The sequence below is a fragment of the Synchiropus splendidus genome, chromosome 7, assembly GCF_027744825.2.
Source record: "Synchiropus splendidus isolate RoL2022-P1 chromosome 7, RoL_Sspl_1.0, whole genome shotgun sequence".
Taxonomy (NCBI): domain Eukaryota; kingdom Metazoa; phylum Chordata; class Actinopteri; order Syngnathiformes; family Callionymidae; genus Synchiropus; species Synchiropus splendidus.
In genome coordinates, this window is record NC_071340.1 from 26280841 (window position 1) to 26306288 (window position 25448).

At 46.0% G+C, this 25448-nt stretch overlaps 1 protein-coding gene across 1 annotated transcript in view; it reads left to right on the forward strand.

The window, feature by feature from the left end:
- The window catches only part of nsmfb (NMDA receptor synaptonuclear signaling and neuronal migration factor b), a 32636-nt gene that overhangs the window by 2290 nt on the left and 4898 nt on the right, over nt 1–25448 (forward strand). The window contains exons 2-12 of the mRNA XM_053871394.1: nt 5345–5406; nt 6780–7523; nt 7639–7711; nt 15442–15494; nt 16031–16120; nt 16942–17069; nt 17139–17222; nt 19062–19095; nt 19328–19398; nt 20496–20575; nt 20937–21039. Of these exons, the coding sequence (XP_053727369.1) occupies nt 5345–5406; nt 6780–7523; nt 7639–7711; nt 15442–15494; nt 16031–16120; nt 16942–17069; nt 17139–17222; nt 19062–19095; nt 19328–19398; nt 20496–20575; nt 20937–21039 (1522 nt within the window). The remainder of the gene's footprint in view (nt 1–5344; nt 5407–6779; nt 7524–7638; nt 7712–15441; nt 15495–16030; nt 16121–16941; nt 17070–17138; nt 17223–19061; nt 19096–19327; nt 19399–20495; nt 20576–20936; nt 21040–25448) is intronic.

The window sequence follows — 25448 nt, forward strand, 5'->3', positions numbered from 1 at the left end:
GGGTCACACATGGAAAAGTGGCCCCTGACTTGCTTCAATATCCAAAGATTATCCAGTGCATTTGCTCTATATAATGGACCCCAGATGATACCATATTGGTGTGTCCCTCTCCTCAGTCCAGTCGTTTTCCGTTCATCCACTGAAGCCGACGTGAATCCCTCGACTCACTGCTTCCCTGCTACTCCAACCGAATCTGTGTGAAGCCAGACTCCAAAATGAGGCCGCCGGCTTCAATCAGCTCGTCCATTTGAGGGATTAGCAGCACATGCGCAAGAGCAGTCTCCTTTAATATTTCAGCATTGATTGAGTCTGTCCTGAAAGAAAGTGCAGAGCACAACAGTTTTCAAGCTTTAATAGTTTTCACTTTGGTGGGAATGTGATTTCAAGGCGTTCCGAGCAGACGGTGAGCCAGAGGCAGCGTCTCTGTCCTCGCCGCTGCGGAGACGATACGTTCAGAACACCTGGGCCCGGGCTGGAAATGAAGACGTAGCAGGACCTCTCGAGGAGTTATGACACTCCATCCAAAGTGCCTCATCATTATCACTGAGGGCGGCCACGAGGGGTTTTTAACTGACGTATTGTATTGCAGTTTGTCCACTTTCCCTTCAGTATATTCACTGAGCATCACTCAGCATTTCAGTCAGGCACAGCCTGGTTCCTAATATGAGGCCTGCGTCTGAATGAAAGGGTGGACATGTCGATATGTAGGAGGAGTCCAGATGACTGACAGCATTGAAGGGTTGATGCTGTTTCATGACACAGTGTCCTGGTTTTAGGAGGCCACCAGGTGGCGCTGTCTACTGTGAAATGTTTGGACTGGAACAATATTTGGACTGGAAGGGAACACAGCCAAAGAAGATGCGATCCGAGAGGGAAACAGGGAAGCAGAGGGAGGAGTTCTGACGTTCAGTGAATTGATGACATTAGTCACACTAGTTTGTCATCATGACAAGTTTATCTCGGTCCATTCTGTCGCTGTCTTCACCTGGTTACGTCTGTACAAACGTCAGGATGGGATGTACAAAATAAGTTCCTGTTATTTACTTATTATAATCTTTCTTTTGGCATTTCTTCCATTAGAAACACCCCGAAAACCACCATGATCTGATTCACCTCCATGATACTGGTTGTGTTTTCCGCTTGTTGCCATGTTTCGATTTCATTTTTTATAAAGAGAGTATTGGTTTAGTGATCTCGTTGAATTTGTTGTTCAAGCCCAAACGTTTTACAGCAGACAGCGCCATCTGGTGGTCTCTGAAAATCAGGACACTGTTTCATGATGCCTCATATACCCATCCCTCGAAAATAAACAACATCATTACAAGAAAAAGTAGTCTTCTAAAGCTAGTTGAGCTAAAAATAAGCAAAATAAAACTTGGTGGTGAATCAAAACATAAAGACACTTTGTGATGTGCAAGTGCTTTTAGAGTTTTCAGAAAATCGTGACTGGAATGAAATGGATTGTAGCATGAGTTTCTGCACCGCACTGACATCCGTGCCGTTACACACACCAAATAATAAATATTTACTCAGGAAGTTGTGGGCGTGTTTGCACACAAAACCACTGAGAGGAGAAAAGAACCTTTCACTCCCTCAGTTCTGAGGCTTATACTTTTGTCCCTGTGGCTCTCGGCCTTTCATCTCTCTGCCATTAGGGAATAAAGTGTCCCCAGGCATCCTGGCCATGCACCATTCATATAAGCCTCCATACATGCCTCTGTGCCTCTTTTCAACCAGATATACGGACGTACTGTATGACCAGCTCATAAAAAAACAGTTTAGTCAGTGGATCATCCGTCTTTCCGAGCCTCCGCACGTGTGTTTAATATTCTTTATTATTCCTCCCATCTTCATCCCATCACTTCCCACTCCCTCCTTATATTCTATTTTGGTCTTATAAACACATCTCTCTCTTGTCACAGTGTTTCTTCCTCTCTCGCCTCCCGCACCTCGTGTCACATGGCTGAAAACATGCTGTAGGAGAATTTACGGGGGGAAAAAAAAACACTGCGATAGCAAAGCTGCTGGCACAGCAGCTGCTACGAGACATCGCCGGACACGTATTCGTGGCTCTGTGTTTTCAGGATCTTCTGCCACGCTGATGTGTGATAACACAGTGTTTTTTTACTTGCTTAAAATCAACATCAGCACTTTAAGAACTTGGTGCTGAGATCCAGCAGGGCAGGACCCAACATTCAAGGCTTGAAATCTGAGCGCTATTCAAGGTCTCCCGTTTCTTCTGGCAGTCGGTGGCAGGTGATTACCGGGAGCATTCATACACACTTGCTGGTGGCAGTTTCAGGCTACGTCTACCTCCACTGGAGGTTTAATTTCCCATGGGACTGAACCAGAAACTGTTGGACAAAACCCGATAGTTGAGCCAGGTGAATACGTTCTTACCGAAACAAGTCAACCACAAAGTAAACCACTGGTCCCAAGGTAAACTGCCCCTGGATTTGTTGCGGTGTAGCTTAGTGTTGACATCCAATCCACAGAAGGATTACTGGACGCCCTGCTTTCTTTCTAAAGTTCGGAACGGCTAAAGGTGCATTCATGCTCCCGTGAGTTTGAAATTGTACCCATCCTTTTCAAGCCATGTTACCGTCCCTGATTTTCATGCTTCCATGCGTTCCTTATGTTGGTATTGCTGTTACTGTATATGGCCACCGGAGGAGCAGCCAGAGTCAAACTCCAAACCAACATGGCGACTGTGGAGTCGGTGTTGATCCTGTAGCTCTTGCACAGAAGAGGAAACGGAGGCAGCGTTGTAGGAGGCGCTGGTCGGTGAAATATATGGCCACTGGAGGACAGAGAGTTTCCACCATTGTTATGTCTTCTTCCTGTCTCACTAGAGCTACGTATCGGGGAGTATCACAGCATCACAGTGACCGACATGACAACTGACTGACATTAATTATATCCCTGCCAGTCAGGTTAGGAACAGAACAATTATGTACAAAGCTCGACAGTCTTTTTTGTTGTTTGCATGAAAACACTGAGAGGTACTGCGGCACTCTCAGGACCAACATGTGGACTATAATAACTGTGATGGCCTGGTGAGGCTTCATGAAACAGTGTCTTGATTTTCAGGGCTCACTATGTGGCGCTCTGTGTTTAAAAATGTCCTCAGGTTTCCGTGAAATGGATGCTTCAATACAAAGATTTCGTAGCTGTGAGTGCCATATAGTTGGCTCTGAAACTGAGGACACTGTTTCGTGAGAGTTCATAGGCCTATCATTACTTCTTAACTTATGTAAAGTTGTGTCACCTCTGATCTAGTTTCTTCTTTTTAAAAATGGTCTTCTAGCTATTTAAGCAGGAAGCAAAGCACTTTTCTATGGGACGTACATCAACTATTTTGTCAGTTTAGCAAGTCATCAATAACCTAAAAGTTCTACCATCCACATTAGTTGATGTAGTACGCCGATACAACGCCGCTAGAAATGAATGTTGAGTGGAACTGTTTTAATGAGACACTGCCACGTTTCCCGGCTCATACAAAGTCCAAATAAGAAAAGAATCTCCTGCCTCACAATGAGATTCTCCATTCCAGTTCAGTCTGGTCGGGATGCTGCAACTTGTTATTTCGCAATTGCACCGCATCCCAGCTCCGCGTGGTGGATGGAATTGATATTGGAAGGAGCTAAGAGAGTCAAGCAGATACATCAGAGATGATTGCATTTTCTTCCTCACGCTCTGCTTTTCTCCCGTCATCGTCCGGGCGGGGAGGGTTGGGGGGAGTTAACACGGGGAGCAGCGCCGCCGCTGCACGTGCTGCCTCATTATTAATTACTGAAAGTGTCATAGCAGGAAGGCATATAGGCCACGGCAGCAACACAGCAAATCCATTTCATATCAGCCCCTGAGATGCAGCCGGCATGTGGTTGGAAGGATTCTCTTCCTGCATGCGATCTGTGTGTGGCAGGAGGATTCAGAAATGTTGTCTCTGCCTGGTGCGCTGGAGGGCTGAGTCATAGGAGCAGAGGTAGGGGACCTTGACTCCTCACTCACAGCAATGCACGATCGAGACTGACCTTTATTATATAACACGTTTCCAGAGGGACTTTGGGATGAAGTCAGAGGCTTGTGGTGATGTTCTGACTAATCTGTTTTGAGTCCTGGGTGAGAGCTTTTCTTTCTGGAGGTCATATATTTACATTGCTTTTGTTTGTTTGCCTATGTTCTCTCCAGCTGGAGATGGTGGTTTATTCAGTGTTGCAGGAGTTGTTACATTCACTCTGCTACATTATGGATGTCTTTCAAGTGGTGGATGGATGAGGTTTCATCACACAGTATTGAAGGGTAGATGAGGCTTCATGAAACACTGTCCTGATTTTCATCGGCTACGAGACGGTGGTACCTGCTGTAAACTGTTTGAGCTTGGAACCGCACATCATTTCTAAACCAAGAGCACCATCTAGTGGCCTTAACTGTTTCATGATACCTCATCTACCCATCACTAGTGTCTATCATCTATAAACATCCTCTGAAAAACCATTCATTTTGCTTGTCGAACATGTTGGTCCTCATCATTCGGATGTTTTCCCAGCTACACATTTCACACTGTAAAACAGAACCGGAAAACTCCAGGTGTGGGAGAGGCTCAGACGGGCAGGATTAGAATTGAGTAGATGAGAGGGAGTGTGGAGGTAAAGTTAGGGAGGTTTGGACACAAGAGACAGAAGAAGATGGATGAAGAAAGTTAGAAACAGAAGTAACCAGGCAAAAGAAAAAGAGAAAGACCACCACCGAGGTTCATGGAGGGGTAGAAGAGGACAAGAAGGCTGTGACTAGGGATCAAGCTACGGTGGAGGAGGATGACAGGCTTTGGCAAAAAATCATGTGTCAGAAAAGACAATGTTTTTTTTTTTTTTTTTAATGCTTTGAAGCCATCAGGTTTCATTTTTGTTTCCAGCTGGACCAGTTGATGATGTTAACCTGTGTTATGACTGCTCCCAAAAAGAGAATGATGCTTCACTGATCCTCTCGTGAGGAGATGAGGGCAGCACAGAGAAGTTCCATCGTGGTGGTTCTCAAACTGGAGCGCAGACACATTTGAATGCAGTCTGACTTTGAGGTGTTCATGGCCCTGAACAAACAACGGCAGATCTACCTGCTGACTTCATGGTCTGAAATGTCACGGTGAAGCATCAGGCTGTGCTGGGAGAGCAGGCTGCCAGTCACTCCTGAACTACCCACTGGCACCCTGGTGTGAGCTCTCACAAGGTATAGATTCAGGGAACATTAACGGAAATAACTCGGCGCGACTCCTGCGATGTCTTCCACTAATGAAGCATGAGGTGCTCAAGTAGCGTCTTGAACTCCTGTTCTTTTCTCTCAACAGAGCAGCAAGAGCTTTTGGGGAATACGTGTCCCACACTCACCCTGAGAACCGCGACAGAGCTGGTAAGTAACAGTTATGAGAGTCACTCTTCTCTTTAACTGTGTTGAACGATTCATTCGTAACAAATGCTCTTGTACTGGAATCGCAGCTGTTTATTGCTCAGTTAAACTGAGCCCGTAGCTATTGTCTCATGAGTTCTTCTCCACCGTAAATGAAGGGAGGAATTACACAAAATTTAAATGGCTGTTCATTTAGACAAAGTCCAACAGTCGCACTCTGATATCAGGCCATCAGGAGTCTTGCTCAGGGACACTATTATACTGGCATATCTGAAGCTGGGGTGGAAGCAGCAGCCTCTGAGTCGCAGTCGCTAGTCTCCAGCTAGTAAGGGGCTTTCACACTTCGGAGTCTGTTTTGCTCAAGAATTCGAGGACACAAACTCAGTAGGCTGTGGCCCCTGAGAGTCCGCAGAGAGAGGTGGATTCTGACCCCAGCTTCCTCGAGTGGTGGTGCAGTGTTTGGCCGTACTGAGGGACTGAACACTGGAAATAAGGGAAGATGTCAGTGGAGCAGCTGGTCATTGTGCTATGTCGTCCCTATTTGGGAAGAATCCATTACACACCTGTAATCAGAGCCAGGTTTGAGGTGTTCCTGTCAGAGGTTCGGGGTCCATAAGAGCCTCCCTTGTCTCCCCTGGTGGAGAAAGTATGATAAACATCTGCTTTGCATCGGTAGAAATACTTTCATTCATTTTCATTGTTGTCTCTGTGTCTGTCACATGATGTGACTCAGGTGGGCGTGGCTTGTTCTGTCTTCAGTAACTGAACCCTGTCAGTATCCTCTGCAAACATTAGGAGCTTGAGGTTGAGGCAGTCAAGGTTAGTCAGCAGTATTCATCTGCAACAGGACCAGGCTTGTTGACAGGTGAACTCTGACCACCCAACCTCACTAATAACTGAGAACATTTCAGACTATCTGTGTTTGAATTCCATCATGCAGTCAGTCAGCAACGGTTGGGGTGAGTCAGGTGGTTGGGTGGGCGTCGGGGGTGTCCTTGAGCGAGGCAACGTACGCACCTATCCCGATGAATGACCCAGGTTTTAGCTACACAGGTTTGGCGTCTTGAAAAGCCCGATACGGATCAGAGCCATTATTAATTTGAGCAAAGCTGAATTTCATCTTGGGTCCTCCTTTGTGAGAGCAGCTTAAACATCACATTATTTTATCTTCCCGGCTATTTTCCTCTCAGGTGAGTCAGCTTCACCAATCTTTCATCCTTCACTGTGTGGCTGTTTTTCACTGCACTGTCATAAAGACAGCAGCATTTCCGCCTCCAGCAATAATTTGCCACATAGATACGATGTGTAGCAATTTGGGATCAAAGCCTTTGTTTTCCCGACACCTTTGTCGACTCAGCAGTTCCCTCTCTCTTCAGATCCTCTGCTGTCTGACACCTTCCCTGCTCAGGAGTCCGAGTCCCCAGACATCAGCCGTTTGCACAACAACAATCTGCCGACGCAGAGCCGCTGTTTGCCAGTGACTCCGGCCAGCCAGACAAGCCAGTCCACCCCCAGCATTCAGGTGACGCCCCAGCCCCAGACCTCCGTCCTCCTGGGAAAACCAGCCTCAGGTCCCTCTAAGCGCCGATTCTCAGTGGAGAGAAGCCTCTCCGCTGACAACCCGCCACGTTCCAGGGGCCCAGAGGGGTGTGTGTCCGTGAAGCCGTCCCGGGTGTATACCATCACCAGGGAAGGCGGGATGACTGTCGGAGGCCGCAGCAGCGAGGAGAGTCTGGAGCTGGTGGTGCTGAAGGGCTCGAAGGAGCAGGCTCTCTGTCAGGACATTAGCAGCAACCCATCCACCCAACCAGCACGTGGTAGCCATCACCGTAGTAGCCATCGCCGCAGCAACCATCAGCACTCCCTCCAGCACCAGGCAGGCGCTCGCTCATCATCCCAGCCACTGCAGAGCTCAGGGAGCACCAACAACATCCGAGACTGGGGGATGAAGAAGAGTGGATCTCGGGAAGAGTACACCACGGACTGCGTGGCCTGCATCCGGGCGCCATGCCAAAGCCAGCGATCCCTGGACCTGGATACCTCATCGCGGGACGGTGGGAAGCCTCGCAAGAAGCTGGAGCGCATGTACAGTGAAGACAGGACGTCCACAGAGGACAAAGGTGAGACGCCTGTAAAAATCCATGCGGGACAAAGCTCCTCTGCGAATGGTGAAGCGCCTGGGTGATTGTTCAGCTCGCTGATAACACACTGTCATTTTCTCTTGTGTGTTCGCAGAAGACAATCCTAATAGCTGGTTTCCCAAAGAGAATATGTTCAGCTTTCAGACAGCAACGACCACCATGCAGGCGTGAGTACATCCTTCACACCCACGGGCCACATGGCTGTGTATTTTTCTTACGACCTGCATGAAATGGACGCTTTATTTTAAAAGGGCTGAATGAAATTTGAGATTAATAAACTATTATAAACAAAAGGTGAATAGAAAATGGGCTACACTCTTGGCACCAAAGATGATCCACAACATTGCTGCTGTTTTAGGGAAGTAAAATCTATGATCCTGTAACATGGAGGTTGTTGGTCTGACACTGACTGGTCTGCTTTGATCTCTTTTCTCTCTGACCTTTTTTTCTGCACCACCACCTTAGCATCTCGTAAGTATCTGCTTCTACAGCCCCCACTGCTCCTCCTCATCGCTTCTTCCTTCTCTGGCTTCTTCCTTACATCACTGTGCTGCCGTGTGCTTCTCAGTCTCTATTGTCTCCAGACCCCAGAATACGCTGGACTGGCTTGATACAGGATTAAAGATTTAACATCGGAGACCAAGTCTTCATAAACAATTGATGGCAAACTTTTTCTTTTTCACTTTATTTTATTGTTTTGATCTGTTAACTCGGTAGAAATCGCTACTGAGAAAGTCAATGTTTAAAAGTGACGACTATATTCAGCCTCGCAAAGACAAAATGCAAGATGCAGCTGCATGTGTTTCTGTCCAACGCCTTGGTTTGCAAATGTTACACTTGGGTGTAGAGTAGAGCTCATTTCCAACTCATGATGTTCCTTCAGTGTGGAGCTACGACCTGGCACTCCATTGTGGAACTACAAAGTTGTGTTTTTGTGACCAAGGAAATGAGAAAAGTTGGACATTGTGCATGCTTTTAAACACTACGTGTGAGTGTGACCAGGAGCAGCTGAGGAAGATGTAATTACCGTGTTATTGTAATAGTAATGATGGCAGCTTCACCTCTCCAGTCTCAATTACTGGTGTATTTATTAAAACCATAGCTGCTTGCTCTCAGGAAGCCAGAATTCAGTCTACAAGTCTTGCTGAAAAGATTGCTGCATAAATGACTTACTGCTGACCTCGAGCTTCATGTGGAAGGCCTGTAGTAGAAACACAACTACTCTTTACTGCGACATGCCAAGTAGTGGTGATAATAATCTGATAATAAACGGTTATTATCGACTTCCTCATCCACTCCAGGCTTGAGTGTGAACACGGTATTAGCAGACTCTAACTGACACACAAGGAGTGTTTTGGCGCCATCAATAGATGTACAGTATTAACCAGGAACGGAGAGTTGATGTTTGAGGCGTCCTTCATCAGAGGCTGTGGTGCTGCAGAGCAAGTTGTTTGTGTGTAACAGAAAGACAAATGTGGCCGACTCTGCTAGTGGGTCCGGCTCAGCCGACATCCTTCTCACTCGCCTCTTCATGATTGCATGCTCAGCTATCTCTTACACAGTCATTAAGATCTCTGTCGTCTCACGTTCCGCGACATCTCTCAGACTGGTGTGCGCCTGCTTCGGCTTATCTCTGATACTGCATCACTGTCGAGCTTCCAATGTAGAGTCCGCCTCGCTACATGGCTGTGAGTGAAGGGAAGATCCTTCTGAGCGCACACACGATGCCTGAGCTCTAGTGCTTGAATGTTTTGGTTAGGTTTTCCAGACAGTGTGAAGCTCACATCTCTGGTCACAGTGACTGGAGGAATGGTTGCCTTGGGTCCTTCATGTTGTATCAGCTACCTGTTTGCAAACCTGGAGAGACCAAACACCGGCGGTGAAAGAGAGAGAGATAGAGATGAGAGATTTGTCAACAGTTCAGGAAGAAGAGCAGGTTGATGTGAACCAAGGACTTGTTTTGGTTCCAACCACATGGTTGTGGAAGCCACGACTCGGACTACTGTGAGAGGATGAAGTGTCTGAACGGATCAACACTGAAGGCTAAGGTCCAAGTCTCTTCAGAAGGCTCAGCAGGACCAAACCTGTCATGTGTTTGGGTCAACAGGGGGACTGACTGGGTCCAGTGTGGACGCCTCCTCACCCATGTTTCTGAGAGCTTCTCTGCTGTTGTGATAGCTTGCTATCGTGGCTTGTTTAGGTTGGTTTAAGGCAGACTTTCAGCCAAACCCAGTCTTTAAACTGGCTTCACCTGGTTCTGATGAGGCTCTGCATCTTTTGGTGAGAAGAACAGGCTTCCATGCTCACTGGCTCCATGAGAACGTCCAGCTGTCACCGGCATTTCCCCTCTGATCCTGAAGCTCAAGAGCTTTTTCACCTGCTTTCTGATGGAGCTCAGACAGGCTCCACCTCCAGTGACCTCACAAAGGCTTGGTTCTAATTCTGGCTGTGATTCACTTCAAGCTAGTTTCACCCTTATAAGTCGTTGTAATTCAACGGAGAAGTGATCATTTCCTAGTGCACATGGATGCATTATTCCAGAGGCGTGTCAGTGACGCTGTGTTGGCATCCAAGCTGCAGCAGTTCTTCAGTGTGTGGACAGATGGTGGGATGGATCGTGTCAACATGAAGGAATGGAATGTGGAGGAATCCACGTGAGTGAGGGAGGGCTTTAGCGTTTCTCTGGCGCAACCCTGCCTTCTGTCAGCTCACTTTCTTAATTATCAATGTATAATTAAGGCCGTATAGACTTTGCTTACCCTCGAGATTGGCAGCCGTCGCTCTGTCAGTCACTGGAACTGCCACTGATGATTCTCATTATATGTGGCGCCTGTCACCGCAGTTGAAAAGTCAAACATTTCTTTTTACTAAAGCCTCGCCTGGGCTTTGGAAAATGGAGTTAGAAATGTATACAGAAATAATTTTCATTTTAAACTTGAAAAGTTTTTTTGTGTGGAAGATAAGATAAGATAAGATGAGAAAAGGTAACGTAACGTAACGTAACGTAACGTAACGTAACGTAACGTAATTGTTAACAAAGTGGAGTGGTGTTTTTCACCCCCTACTATTTTTTATTAAAAATAAAACCACTGTCAGTACTGCTGTCCACCTTGTCGATTGTTTGCGACTGATATTTTATCAAGTATAGTCCAGTAGCAGTGGATGTCGTCATGGTTGGAGGAAGGGAATTGTGTTTTCATGAATGGCTGACGCTTACCACATTTTCCGGACTACAGAGCGCACCAGAATAGTAGCCTCATTCACGACATTTAATAAGGAAAATGAATCTTTTTCGTACATAAGCTGCACCAGTCCATAGGCTGCGGGTGCACTGGTGCTGTCTGCGCCACTTCTAGTGATCCTCTAGTTCTAGTTTTGAAAACGGGCTCCAGCATGGAGTCTGACTCATGAAACAATCTGGGCAATGTTCTGAACTTGAATGATGAACTCCTCACATCTTATTTACGTTTAAAGTGTTCAAAATGTGCTGTTTCCACCCTCCAGCAGGTCTGTGTTGGCAGAGCTGCGGACAAAAAAAATGAAAAAAATAAAGCGAATTTGAGCACTTTAAAGGCAAATAAAACGGCCGTGATGTCATTGGTCTGATGCCATGTATTTTTTACCGGCATGATGCTCTTTAGACTGTAAAAATGAGGGATGCTCCGAGCCTTTCATAATCGGTGGCTGAGCGACCGGAACATCCCTATTAAAAAGCCATATATTAGCTGTGCTGTTGTATCAGGGTTCAGACTGCAAGAAAAAAGTAGCGGCTTATAGTCCAGAAAATACGGTAAATTGATGACAGTGATGAGTTCAGATTAAGTAAGACATTAGTCCCGATTGAAATGACTCAAATTGAGTGTGAGGAGGAGAGTTGAGCTGGGATGTCACTTCATACCGTATACCTTTGATAATCCTGTGTTGGACATGGGAGCAGAGCATCTTCACACAAACCAAGCTTTGTTTTCTCGAATAATAACATAACAAAAGAAGCCTTTTGACGATAACTTGTCTCCCTCATGTCGCTTGCATTTGCTCCTGCGGGTCTGTGTGACTTCTGTCTGCAACGTCGTCTGCAGTTTGTGAACAAAACCTCCTTGTGGTGCTGACACTGACCTGCGCTAACCCCTGACTAACCCCAACTAACAATGAAGAAGTAATCCAGAACCCCTCTCAGACGCTCCCTCTAGCTAACACAACCTGATCTAGCGCCACCAAACAGCACACAATAACGCTCTGACGTCCTGGCAGGGCATTCCGGGGCATTGCTGAGAGAAAGAGGCGCAAAAGAGAGCAGGAGGCCGCCACCATGATGGAGAGGTACCATGTCCTGGCTTTCCTGTCGTGTCCTGTGTGGTGCTAACTCCGTGTACCCTGCTCCCAAATTAAATAGACCCCTTAAGAGTCCCACTTCCCCATAATTGTTGTCGCAAATTCTCCATTTCAAAGTGAATTGAAGTTTAAAAATTGTATGTTTCACGCTGCTATAAAGTGAAATGGAATGTATTTCATTTTAAATATTGAACTAAATGTATTCAAATGTTTGAATTATTTTAAAATCTGTTTACTTTTCGTTAAACACTATGGTCCTGAAGACTGTGATGGTCCTGAAACTGTGGCCACACCACGACCCATGAATGAGCTCCTTGACCACAAGAGGGTTGTATTGGTCGGTTAGATGTCGTACATTTGAGGAACCAGTGTCCCTGACTACGTTTTCCCGTCCAACTGCGATACGGTCGCTCCATCTTCTACTTGTTAGTGTTGTGAGCCGCTTGAAAGTGAGCACCACACCACTGAAGTTGAGCACAACGGCTTTGCCTTTATTGAAGCCTTTAATGTCATAGATAAAAATGCAACATGACAAATACATTGAAACCAAACAAAGAAAGAGGCGATTCACCTTTTTTGCCGCATCATCGTAAAATCGAAAATACATCATGGCATGCCACGCAAACTGATCCAGGCAGATACTGATCATTAGTGATGGGTAGATGAGGCTTCATGAAACGCTGTCCTGATTTTCAGAGGCCACCAGATGGTGCTGTCTATGGTAAAATGTATGATGAAACCTCACATTGTTTCTAAACCTCTGAAAATCAGGACACTGTTTCATCAACCCTGCACTGTTTCATGATACCTCATCTACCCACTACATCACTTCCGATAACCATCCTTATTCCGGACATGTACTGAATGTAATTTATGAACGTGATATTCCCTCATTACTAAGGTAAAAACTTTTTGTAACCCATAATGCATTGCAGCCAGACGAAACGTATCTCTCATTCATAGAATGGTGTGATCGTTGCCTACTCTATCAACTGGGAAGTGCAGCGGGTGCCTACTGGCCCATATGAATGGGTGAAGTGTACTATAAACATTGCCAACAGGGTGATACGTTTATCTCGGATGGTTTATGAGAATAAGATCTGAGGAATATTGTTGTCGCATTTTTTAATCACACATCAACAACCAACTGTGTCACGTGAGTGTTGTGCTTTCAGTTTGTGACCTCAGGAGTTTGCTATGGCATCTTTTTGAATTTGGTTTGAAGTGAACAGCTACGAAATGATGTTTCTTCAAAATACCTCAAGCTCTCTGTCTGACCACTTCAGTAGATGGTGACCACACCCTGTAACTCAGTCATGGATACATCCTCACCATTTGGATTTTTCCTGCCATGGATCACAGACTGCGGATGAGCTGTGCGTCTGTGTTACTAGTCCATAACAGTGTGTTTTTTATGACACAGTACTTCAGTATGCTTTTGCCCTTGGAGTTCTCAAACTGCGTTGTGCCCATACATGTTGTGCTCATACATGCCGATCATCAGTTGAATTAAATGCCAACCTTGCCAAGTGAATCAGTGACTTTGAAAGTTAGTGATGACTATGAAGTAGTGGAGGGTAGATGAGGTTTCATGACTCAGTGTTGAAGGGTTGATGAGGTTTCATGACTCAGTATTAAAGGGTAGATGAGGCTTCATGAAACAGTAGCCTGACCCTCAGAGGCCACCAGATGGTGTTGTCTGTGACTTGAACAACTACATCAGTGAGACCTAGTGATGGGAAGAGGCTTTGTGAAACACTATCCTTAGGTGGCGCTCTTGGTCTAAAGCCTCACATTGTGTCTAAACCAAGAGCGCCATCTAGTGGCCTCTGAACACTTTTTTAATCAACCCCACAACACTGTTTCATGATGCCTCATCCACCCATCACAGGCCTCTCTTCCACAGTATGTTAAGAAAATGTATGTGCCATTATCAAGCTCTGCTTGTCACGGGTACGAAGGGACGAGGGAGCTAAAGCCACGTATAGAGGAGGTGGTGTAGGACCCAAGTGCGAGTGGTTATAGGCACAGGAGGCAGGAGGGAATTATAATATTTAATAATTAAACAAACAAACAGAACAGAAAGCGTCACCGAACCGGGAAGAAACAGAGCAAACAGAGTGTAAAAACAGTAACGAAACTAACAGAAGTGCACAAACATGAGTAAAAGGTCAAAACAGAAAGCGTCACCGAACCGGGAGTTAAATGAACTTAAATCACAAATGAAACCGAGAATAAACTACAAAAGAAACCAAGAAACACACAGCAAACAGCAAGAAACCAAAAACACTAACTCAGGAACCACAGTTAAACACAGACAAATCCAAAATAAGCTAGCTCACAGAACGAGGGACATGAGAACCAGGAGTTACCACAGGAGCTAGCAAACAGAACAAAAAAAAAAAAACGAACACAGGGAGAGACACGAGAACCGTCACCGAACCGGGAGTTAAATGAGCTAGCTGGCATAAGAGACTGAAACAATGAGAGCCAGGAGTTAAACGAGCTAGCTAACACACAGAACAAGAAGCCAAACACAGGGAGTGACACGAGAACCAGGAGTTACCACAGGGGAACGAGAGGAGTCCAAAATCACAGGAATCAGAGGAAACACACAGGGACTAGGAGAAGTGGCAGGAAACAAAGACAACGATCTGGCACACGTTGCTGGAGCCCAGGTGTTCTTGTAGACCAGTCATTAGAGGTTAATCGGCTCCAGCCGTGTGCCAAAGGAACAGAGGGGAAAAAAACAAAACCAGGATTTGGAGCCTGGAAGCGGAGCCATGACACTGCTTCTCCTGAGGAAACTTGTTTTTAATTCATTCTGCTGTACATCCTTCATTCTTCACTCGATCTATTGTTCCAAGATTCTAATTTCCACACTGTGTCAAGGAAATATTTTTGTTCTGAAGTGTTTTCCATTGTTGCCATCGTCATGATAGTGGTCCCAGAAGTCGCGCTTCTCCTCGTCTCCTCTTTAATGGGTGGGGCCCGTGCACCGTCGCTTCACTGGGCAGAATCAGTCCCGTCCGAGCAGCAGATGATGGCGAGTCCCACGTCCTGTGAACCAGCAGACGAGCTTTGATGAATGATAAAAAACTCGAGTCAGTTCCCACATCTGCACCCCCCGCTCCCTGCAGTTCTGCGTCTGAGGTGCACTTCAGCACACAATAGTCTTGATGAGGAAGCGGGGGATTGTAGTGAAGGACCCTCTTTTATGGAGCAGTTCTCCAGGACTGGTTCGCTGCAGGGCGAGAGGCTCATAACAGAGCAGCTGATGAATGACCCGGGCGCGGGGTCGTGTCTCGGCAAGCAAAGGTTTATTGGTTTTTAGTGGATGGTCTGAGGCAGAGACAGGCAGCGAGCTGTTCGACTGGGCAGCTATGGAGGAGAGAGATGAAGAGAGCGGCAGAGTTAGGGGTGACAGGAAGTAGCAAGGGATCTGCACGATTCATGGCACGAGCATCACCCCACCCTAATGTCTCGCCATATCTCGTGCATGTTTGAGTTGTGAGGACCCAAAGCTCAGCGCTTAATACCCTTCTTTCCCTCTGCTCTGTGATAGAAATTTCCGCAAACATCTCCGGATGGTCGGCAGTCGCCGGGGAAAGGCTCAGAGTAAGTCCTCCGTCGTGCCGCTGCATGTTTGGGATGGTGCGTGCCGCACGCTTGCCGGTTTGTTGATCAGCATGCCGAAATACGCCGTGAGAAATCGGCAACATACTATGATCATTACCGGCATTTTACAGGACTGTGGCAAGCTCTGGCCTCGAGAAGCAACTCCTCTGACGTGGAAATCAAAGTCAGAGTGAATTTCTGAAGCCAGAGTTCTCCACCTGTGGGTGTGTGGTGTGAGTGGATTAGCTCCTGCTAACCTGCATTACAATGTCATAATACTCAAGAATGTTCAAATTCAGTTTCTTAAAGTGGCAGGAAGAATTGTGAAACAGTTGAAGCGACAGCCAACAATTCACCTCAGCATTTGACTGGTCTTTTATTGCGTTTCATCTGTGGAAACAGACATCGATTAGCGAAAACTCTCTTTGGTCCCGTGTAATGTGCCGCCTTCAGAGCTTCATGTGTCGACGAGTGAGGTGAACGGGTTGGTGTGTGTGTGTGTGTGTGAGTCACACTCTTCCCCCTGCATCCATCAGCCTTCGCCGACCGCCGAGCCAAGAGTTTCAGCCGCTCGTGGAGTGACCCCACCCCTGTCAAGCCTGACTCACTGCATGACTCCAGAGACAGTGAGTTGAAGACTTCATGTTTGCACAAACAACACAATGGCCACGTTCCATCCTCATTTCCATTGGAAACACAGAAGCCAGGTTTACTGCGGTGAAAACGGCTACATACACTTGTTTTAATGCAATGAAAAATACCACGTTATTTTACAAGATATTCCACACTCATAAAGGTCTTTCAATATGTATGGATCATTTATAGAATATTTCAATTAAATGTATATAAAAATAACATATTAATATAATACGATTTTTAAGCATATAATGAATATTCTTTGGTCTCTTTAATGTGGCCCCTTAAGCAATGTAAATGCCCAGCCCTGATCTCAAGGCGCCGTCTGCTTAGTCTATCACTAAATATTGACCAAGGTAAACAAAATCTGTCACTTCTGGCAGTGTGATTGACAGCTGGGCCTGTCATCGTCGTGAGCTGTGTTGCTCGACCAGTCAGGACGCTGTGTGTCTCTAGGCTCAGCAGAACAGAGTTCAGTGCAGACTTCAGTCTGCCGTTGCTGCTGGTATTCTGTGTGTTCCGGTACATTCCATGAACATTTGTGTCGATGAAACCCAAACTCACATGGTCGGTGTTGCACCGTCCACCGTCCTCGGCGTCTTGTCTTCTCTCAATCCGTCTGATGTGTGATATGGCAACAGAACAGAGACAGTTTGTTTGTGCTTGTTGTTCCGTGTCGTGACTGTCCGTGTCTGGGTATGTGCCTCCATGCTGTCCGATTCTAAACTCGCCTTGCAGAGAGCAGAAGCACCTCCAGTGTGTCTCACCGGTAACAAACGCTTCACGTCTCCTTGTTTCTGGTCGTGACCAGGTGCGGACCTGCAGAGCTCCTCAGGGACGCTGGATGAAGGACTGGGCGAGTACGCAGACTGGGAGGAGGAGCGGGAGGTGGAGAGGCTGGCATGTGAGGGAGACGACTTCATCCCACCCAAGATCATGGTTAGCAATACACAGACTATATAAACTCAGCAGAGCACTGCCTCTGACCTTTACTGTGATTCTCCTCAGCTCATTTCCTCCAAGGTGCCAAAGGCAGAATATTTGCCCAACATCATCCGCCGGGACGATCCCTCCATCATTCCTATTCTCTACGTGAGTGAGCCTTTGTGACTATAATAGGTTTATGTCGGTCAGTAGGCCTCAGTTGTGCCTGGGGTCATTTTGTCCCCACCACACACAGATCCTTTTATTCAGTGTTGTCGAAAGTTCCCACAATCTTGTACGCATCATCCACACGTGAGACCCGAGAGAGAGACAGAGATGAAGAAAAGCAGCGACAGTAAACCGGCACTATGACGTGTGTGCTCCCGCGGACCGTCACGTGTAAGAGAGACTTCCCTCCTCAGTCCTCAGTCTTTAACCCTCAACCTCAGTCCTCAAAACCAAGGGTTAAGGAAGATCTTGTTCCTTAGAAATGGGAAGCTCCTTAGCGCAAGTGTGTCCCCAGCTGGTTGGGGGCAGCATTACGCCAAAGCAGCGTTCTGTCTGTCCATTCTGAAGAAGAAGAAGAAGAAGATGAAAGGGGGAGGACCAAGAAGCATCTACAGGATCAGCGACGATGCCGTCTGTAGCTGTGTGTAGGCCTTTTGTATTTTACATCTCCATTAACAAAGAAAATCACTTACATTTGTAGCTTGGCTCTTTGTTTTTCGACGCCATCCTTGATGCTATGCAAAGGATTTTAGGCATTTCTCATGTCGCGGAGCTCCTCAAGATTGTGGAGGCTACGTTCCTCAGTCTTGTTCCTCAATTTAATTTCCTAAGGATCTGGACAGTCCTTGCTCCTGGCGAGAACTCGTCTTTTTGAGGTTGAGGATTAAGCAAGGAATTGGAATGCAACGTTACTCCTTGTTTCCTTACTCCAGCTGAAGCAGATAGCGCAAGCAGCTTGATCTACGGTGGCCTGAAGTGGACAAAAAGCACTGAAGACAGATTCAAGGATAAACATTCACTTTTTTTAAAGGGATCTAGCATCTTCTCCGTTACAACAAACCCTACCCTTCTGCCATGAATGTTACGTTTGCCACTGTTCTTAGACTTAGAAGTGGGCAAAATGATTCTGGAGAAAATAGCTTTTTCGCACTGAAAATAGTGTCAACTGGATATTTTCGAACACGCCACCACTCGCGTCAGGACACTTTCAAACGGCCAAGTAAATGTTGATTCTCACCTCCTGCTGGGACGCCCTCCTCCCTACCTCCCCCACTCTCATGCTGTAGCAGTGACTGGTTCCAGTAACAAAGGGAAACTTTTGTTTCTGTGTAAGGAATGGAGACATCACTACACTGGAAAAAAATCTTGGGCAAAACCCTGGATATGGAAACACAAATCCTGAGTTCTCTCAGACTGCGAATGGTCAAGAGGTTACTGAGACACCAGAACCACACTTCCACATCTGTTCAGTTACGAAAGATTTGCCCAGCAAAAGTGATGAATCTCTGAGTCAGGCAATTGAAATGGAGTTTCTCCCACAGAGCTACCACTCTGCAGTGAGGCGCCGAGGTCTCTGGTGACAGACTGTCTCCATAAAAAAAGCAAACAGTTCCTTTTCGCCAGCTGTTATTTTCCTGCAGGAGGAAGAACGGAGCCTTTCGAGGAAGCAAGCCGTCTTTCTTTAAAGATCAGCCAACGTTCAGTCACGTGCGGGGGCAACAGTTTGTGAGGGAGAAACGTCGTGTTTGTTGACGTGGCTTGGGGCCACTCTGTTTGTGTTCAATCCCTCCATCAGAATACGTCGTGAAACACCACACAAACCTGAGAAATACCTGTTTGGGCGGTGGCTCAGAAAAGTGCTGTGATCAATTCATTTTGGATAAAAAAATGCAATAAAAGAAAATCAAATCTATTAAAAGTCATATTGAAGTTCTAGCTGGATTATGATGTGCTGATGAAACTAGTCAATAAACGTCTTCTTCTTCTGTCTATTTGAAGGACCACGAGCACGCCACGTTCGACGACATCCTGGGTGAGTGACAAGTGTTATTTTCACTCGCAGCTTTACGGGTGAAAATTGCTCTTGCAGGGTTGATGTGAGAAATGAGTGCGAGTGGGATGATTTCATGAGTCATCGTTGGGTGTGTGTGTGTGTGTGTGTGTCGGCACACGTGTTGCGTTTCCAAAGAAAGCATCCATTTCTGTTACTGCGTCATGACGGGTTGGGATTTACACCGCTCCCTCTTTCGTCATCTCCCATCCAGATGAGGTGGAGAAGAAGCTGGCTGCCTACAGAAAAGGCTGCAAAATCTCCAACATGCTGATTTTCTGCCAGGTGAGGTGCTCTTGGTGGGACACTGGCCTCCACGAGAAAAGCATGAATTACGGCTGGATGTTTTACAGCCTCTAATGGCTCTCAGCATCGCCGCATATTTATGGCGATAAAAATCTCGAGCGAGAAATGTGAGTGTGTCAAGAGATATTCTGCGTTTGTGAGATATTTGGATTTGATTTTTTTGTGTTTTGGAAATTATGAAGCGGTTTGAGCAAAGAAAAAATGAGTTTGTGTTAAAAAAAACTGTTTCATTTGAGATTTGTTTGTAATTATACATGTTGACCACAGATATTTGATTGATGGACGCTGAAACAAAAATTCAAAATAAGTTGGATTTTTCAACAAACACAACAAAACAAACAAGAAAAACTAGGCTTCATGATGCAGTACTGAAGGGTAGATGAGGCTTCATGACACAGTACTGAAGGGTCGATGAGGTTTCATGATGCAGTACTGAAGGGTCGATGAGGCTTCATGATGCAGTACTGAAGGGTAGATGAGGCTTCATGATGCAGTACTGAAGGGTCGATGAGGCTTCATGATGCAGTACTGAAGGGTCGATGAGGCTTCATGATGCAGTACTGAAGGGTAGATGAAGTTTCATGACACAGTACTGAAGGGACAATGAGGCTTCATGATGCAGTACTGAAGGGTAGATGAGGCTTCATGAAACGGTGTCCTAATTTTCATAGACCACCAGATGGCGTTGTCTGCTGTAAGATATTTGGACTTGAACAACTAATTCAATGAAACCTCAGTTCTAAACTAAGAGCACCATCTAGTGGCCTCTGAAATACCCTGCAATCCTGTTTCACTAGTCTCTTTTCTATTTTAATTCACAAATCTGACCACTGTTTTGTCACGCTTTAATCTGTCTATGAGTGAAATTCCAAGTCATGTCACTCCCACACAACATTAACCACTGCTGTTGGGGAACAAACAGCCATCTTCCAGCAACAGAACTGTGAAACCAAAGTGGACCTTCGGTCAAACTTTAGCTGCATTTGGCTTTATATCCGATGTCCACTGAAGGTTGATCATTTAAGTTACACACGATTCATCACAGCATCATCACTGTATGTTCTATCCGTTGACAGGGTGGACCGGGACATCTGTACCTGCTCAAGAATAAGGTTGCAACCTTCGCCAAAGTGGAAAAAGAGGAAGACATGATCCAGTAAGAAATGTTGTCTCTGAATGTCTTTTACTTCTGTCCATCAAATGGCCCTTCGTTTGTGGTATTAAAACACAACACATTGTCCAACATACAGCACATCAGATACATCTATCACGAGTATTGACAGTTCACCAGCTCACAGGAAGGGTGGCGCTGTGGCCTGGTTCTGTGCTTGGCCTTCAGGTAGTTTTCAGCAAGCGCAATTCTCAAGGTTGCAATGAAAAAAGTAAAGTGAAAGATTTGACAAACTTGAAGTAAAAACAAGCTATTAACAACAAGCTAAACATATAGTCTGTGCCTCCCAATGTGATTTTCTCTGTTCGGGGAAGGGAGCTAAACTCACTCAGGATTTCTCCTTCAGGTTCTGGCGACGACTCAGCAGGTTAATGAGCAAGCTCAACCCGCAGCCCAACCTCATTCACATCATGGGTTGCTACGTGCTGGGAAGTGCCAACGGCGAGAAGGTACTTTCTGTTGCGCTCTGTCATGCATGTTTCCAGGAGGACGTGAGGTCACACAATCCATTCTCCACCGCTCTGGTGTCAGAAGGCCGTCGCTGAAAGGTGGCACCTGGACAAGACTGGTCCTCTTTTACCGCACCTGGTCCTGTTGGCACCACTCAGCTCAGCCATGTAAACACCTCTTCCCTGGAACCTCCTACCTCCCTTCCACAAGCCCATTCCCCATGAACCCAAACACACCACCCACCAGGAGGTGCTCACTCACACATGGTTCATGCACAAGAACACGCCCACACAGTGCAAATCTATTTCATGAGCCACTAACTGACGGAGACTGCTCCACTGGGTTTCAGCAAGTCATACTTTCCAAGCCTTGCATCAACATTACTGTGAGTCTTTGACCGAGTAATAACAACGGAAGAGGACTAGGGCCACTGAAGGAAAAAAAAACAATTGGCAGAATTCACCTCGGAATGACTTTATTCTCAGAATGCTCACTTTTAAGTTAGAATTTTGCCATTTTTTTCAAATTCACTGGGCCTAACACTCTTCCATTAATAATAACAATTCTATTATTATTATTACTATCATTATTAGTATTTTTATTATTAACAAAAGGTTTTATTAAAATCCCAAACTTGAACTCTTTATTTATATATAATTATAGCATTATATATAGCAACATTATTCAGTTTGTTCTGCCAGTTGCTAAGAGCAGAGTCCAGGTGTTTCTCACTGGTGTGGTCGGGCAGAGCAGCCTGGTGGTCTCTCTCATTCTCACCGGTGCTGAGTGCATTGTTTTTCTTTCAGTAGTGATGGTAATCGTCTCTGCGGTTCAACTCTTAGTTTAGCCGACCACTGCCTCGAACCGGAATCCAACCTTTGACCCTGCTGCTGCGAGGCTGCAGCACTCGCCATGATGCGCCGGTTTTGGGAGCACGAGACTCGAAAACCGCTGGTGTTTTTGTTGTCTACTCCAGACAACTTCCAAATCCATTTAATGCTGCAACTGCTACAGTGATCCGCTCCCAGAAACGTGACTGCAGATCTCAACTGCGGAGGAGTTATTTATAACTCCAAATAAATGTTCAAATGTAAATCACGTCCAATTTTCCTTTTCACTCCATGATCTCCACAGAATTGCAGTATTCAGTCCCGGCCCCATTATGTTTTGCTCAGAGATGTCATGAAGTACATCGCCGCCGCCCGAGTCATCCCAGTTAGAGAGCATGTGCGCTCACTGACTCACGTTTTTCGGTGGGCTTTGATTTCTCTCCTTTTTTTTTTTTTGCATTGACTCGCAGGGATGTGGGACCTGCAGGCTGTACAGTCTGCTCACATTCTTCTGCAGCTGCTGCGAGTGGGAGATATCTGTTTGGGAGAATAAAGGCTACAGAGAAGTCAGCTGAGGTTGTAACAACAGCTCCAGCAGATGATATGTACTGAGTGCACAGATGTACTGCGCTGGACGGTCAGCTACTCAGGAGCTGATTTTTATGCCTCGTGTCGGACGAGCGAAAACTGCATGATCCAGGTTGCAGTCCAAATTCTGCTGTCATAGTCTTGCGCCCCCTGATGGCTTGTAACTATTCATTTTCTGTTGTCTTTTTTGATTACATTTATTTTAAAACTGAGTCATTTTCAGGATCATTTGGCTTCAGTAGCAGTTAGAGGAGCAAAAGGGACACAATACCGTTTTGAAGCTCAGCTAAACTCAAAGGTAAAGCCGTGCTAGTTCACTCAGTGGGTCCGGTAAAACTGCGAATGGCTCTTCTTCAGGTGCTGAAGTGACCGAATGTTCGTCCTCCCCTCGAGCACTACTTACTCCATTGTACTTAAATTACACTTTCTTTTTTTTTTTTTTTATTTAAATTGTCATTTTAAGGCAGGAAATGCTCATTTTAAATTCTGAAATTAGAATCTGAATTACATGTTTCCGGTAACCACCCTGATAGCAAAATGTATCTGGTCCGGACGTGGACCAAATGTTCTCTGGGATGCAGGTCACAAGCTGTTTGAACAAGGGGCCTCATCCAGTACTTATCTGTTTCCCGGATCTGGTACTACCCTATCCCTCACCCCAACGCAGATCTGGCCCAGAGAGTTGCTATACGGCCCGGATCCAGTACAGATCCGTGTTACATACATACACGTCCATCTGGCGGCTCTGGCCCGGATCTGTTGCAGAGGTAATTCCTATATGGCTCTAAAGACTTGCAGCTGAATCCGCCACGGATCCGTTGCTATCTGGGCACGGTGCCCTGTAATCTAGCGAGTGATAGCTCTACTGTTTTCTCAAGAACTTGAGCGTCTCTGACACTGTAATTGAATGCATATTTGGCAACACAAAACTGATATTTTCGCTCTCCCTACGCTGCTCACAGTCAAGTCGTAGAGAGGAGGGTGGGTGAGGTGAGCTTCTTCAGTCCATTAAACAACATCCTATGCTGCTGCCGGTGCGGTCTCCTGCTAGCTCAGCTGGGTCGACGCTAATAATAGCGTGACTCACCAGGCTCCCTTCAGGTGATGCGTCACTCTCCACCATGCCTGCAGTACATCTCTATGATGTCATGCTACTGAGACGGATGTTTGGGCTTGGTATTTATTTCATGTTTGTGTGTGTTATTTCCGAATAAATTCCTTACCAAGATGCTATGCTGAAGTTCTGAAACCCTCGGTTGCAAAACACGCTACAGTAAACAGAGACTTCACCAGTTACACTGCAGTTGTTTATTAACAATTGCGGTTTGAGAACAACATCTCGAGATATATCTGACTAAGAGACGGTCCTCCTCAAAACAGTTATATTGACCATCGTCCTTCATTTTTTGGTTCAAATAAATAAGCATACTGACTGCTGCAGCTCCCTTTTTACCCACTGCAATCTCTCATCTTCCAGCGGCAACGCTGTGCACTAACACTATCAATTATTTGTCTACAAACAGGCCACACAAAGGAAGACAAAGCCCTCACCACGCAGCACTGACAACCTGCTCTCTGGCTTCAAACCTCCTCACAAGTGTATCACATGTGTTTATTCGCTATAATGCTGGTACACACAAAACTGCATTTCAAAGCAAGTCACTTTATTCTGTCCACGAAATGGCACAGCTGTACTGTGTACTGTTAAGGTGCATTTTTGCACATAATAAACAAAAATATTTTAATTCATATTTTGTCCACACAGGACCAAGACTCATCTATGCCCAATGACTTTACATTCGTCATGTGTTTTACGCCATATCTAATACCGTGACAGCAGATTCTCCCTCCAAGCGGGAGACAAAGCCGTCTTATCCCCCTCTTGGTTCTGCGCTACAGCACACGGCTCTGACTCCAGTCAGCTGGATGTAGTCACATTGCTCCACATGTGATGGATAGAACACCAGCAGGCGTGTGGTCCGGTCCCCAGGGAGGAGAGATGTCCAAACGCTGCCGTGTGAAGTCTTTCTACATCCACAAACGTGTCAGTACTTCAACTCCCCGCGGAGTGGAGCAACCTAAATAGCAGCGACAGCTACAAACCGCCCACAAACGTCCCACCTTACAGTATGTTGCAGATGAGGAGACGTGAAGCTGAAACTCATTGAGCTGAGCCCAACCTTGCAAGGCTTTATATGTCTAAACTAAGAAAATGTACTGGTCCTTTTCAAACCACGTCACTGATCACATGCTTCCATTCTTCTCATTTCGTTGCAGTTCGCCAATATATCTATCATCTACTGATTCATGATGCTTCATCTACCCATTGCTAGTTTTTAGTGCTGACACTGTCGAAAGTAGCGTGTGAGTGTGATCAATATCTACGCAAATCTGGGTTTCCTGGGAATCTTTAGGCCACATGTTCTTCAATAGATTCTGTGAACGTTGAATCGCTAACAGCCCACTCCAATGATTAACGGCTGGCGTTTTTTAAATCCTGTTTTGTTCTGATGTCACCAGTTTAGATGTGTAATTGCGCGCGCATGGCTGCAGGGATTGCTGTGAGAAGGAGACAGGGTGTTGAAAAAGATGCCATGAGCACCGTTTTCTGCCTTGAACTGTGACCCCCAGAGTGAAAAAATAAACTTCTTGTGATGGACGAGGGAGACAAGCTCTGCATTTCCATTTTATTGTGAACCTTGAGCATGGAAACATTCAAACGACAGCAACACAAGAAAACCGTGCAGCCTCAGTTGCATAAATGCCAACTCCCCATCAGGACTCTAGAGTCAGTGCGATATGCATCGTATATTATACGTCCTAACTCTCAACACAGGCAGACAGTTCCAGTGAATCTTCAGGTTGCATGGGTGGTTGAAGAGCAGAAATCATTATCATACAAGTCTTGTATTTATTCACTGACCCTGGCTTCGGAGGGAACGCTGACCTTTCCGGCGTGAAGGATGCGACATGTTCTGCTCTCTGCAAAC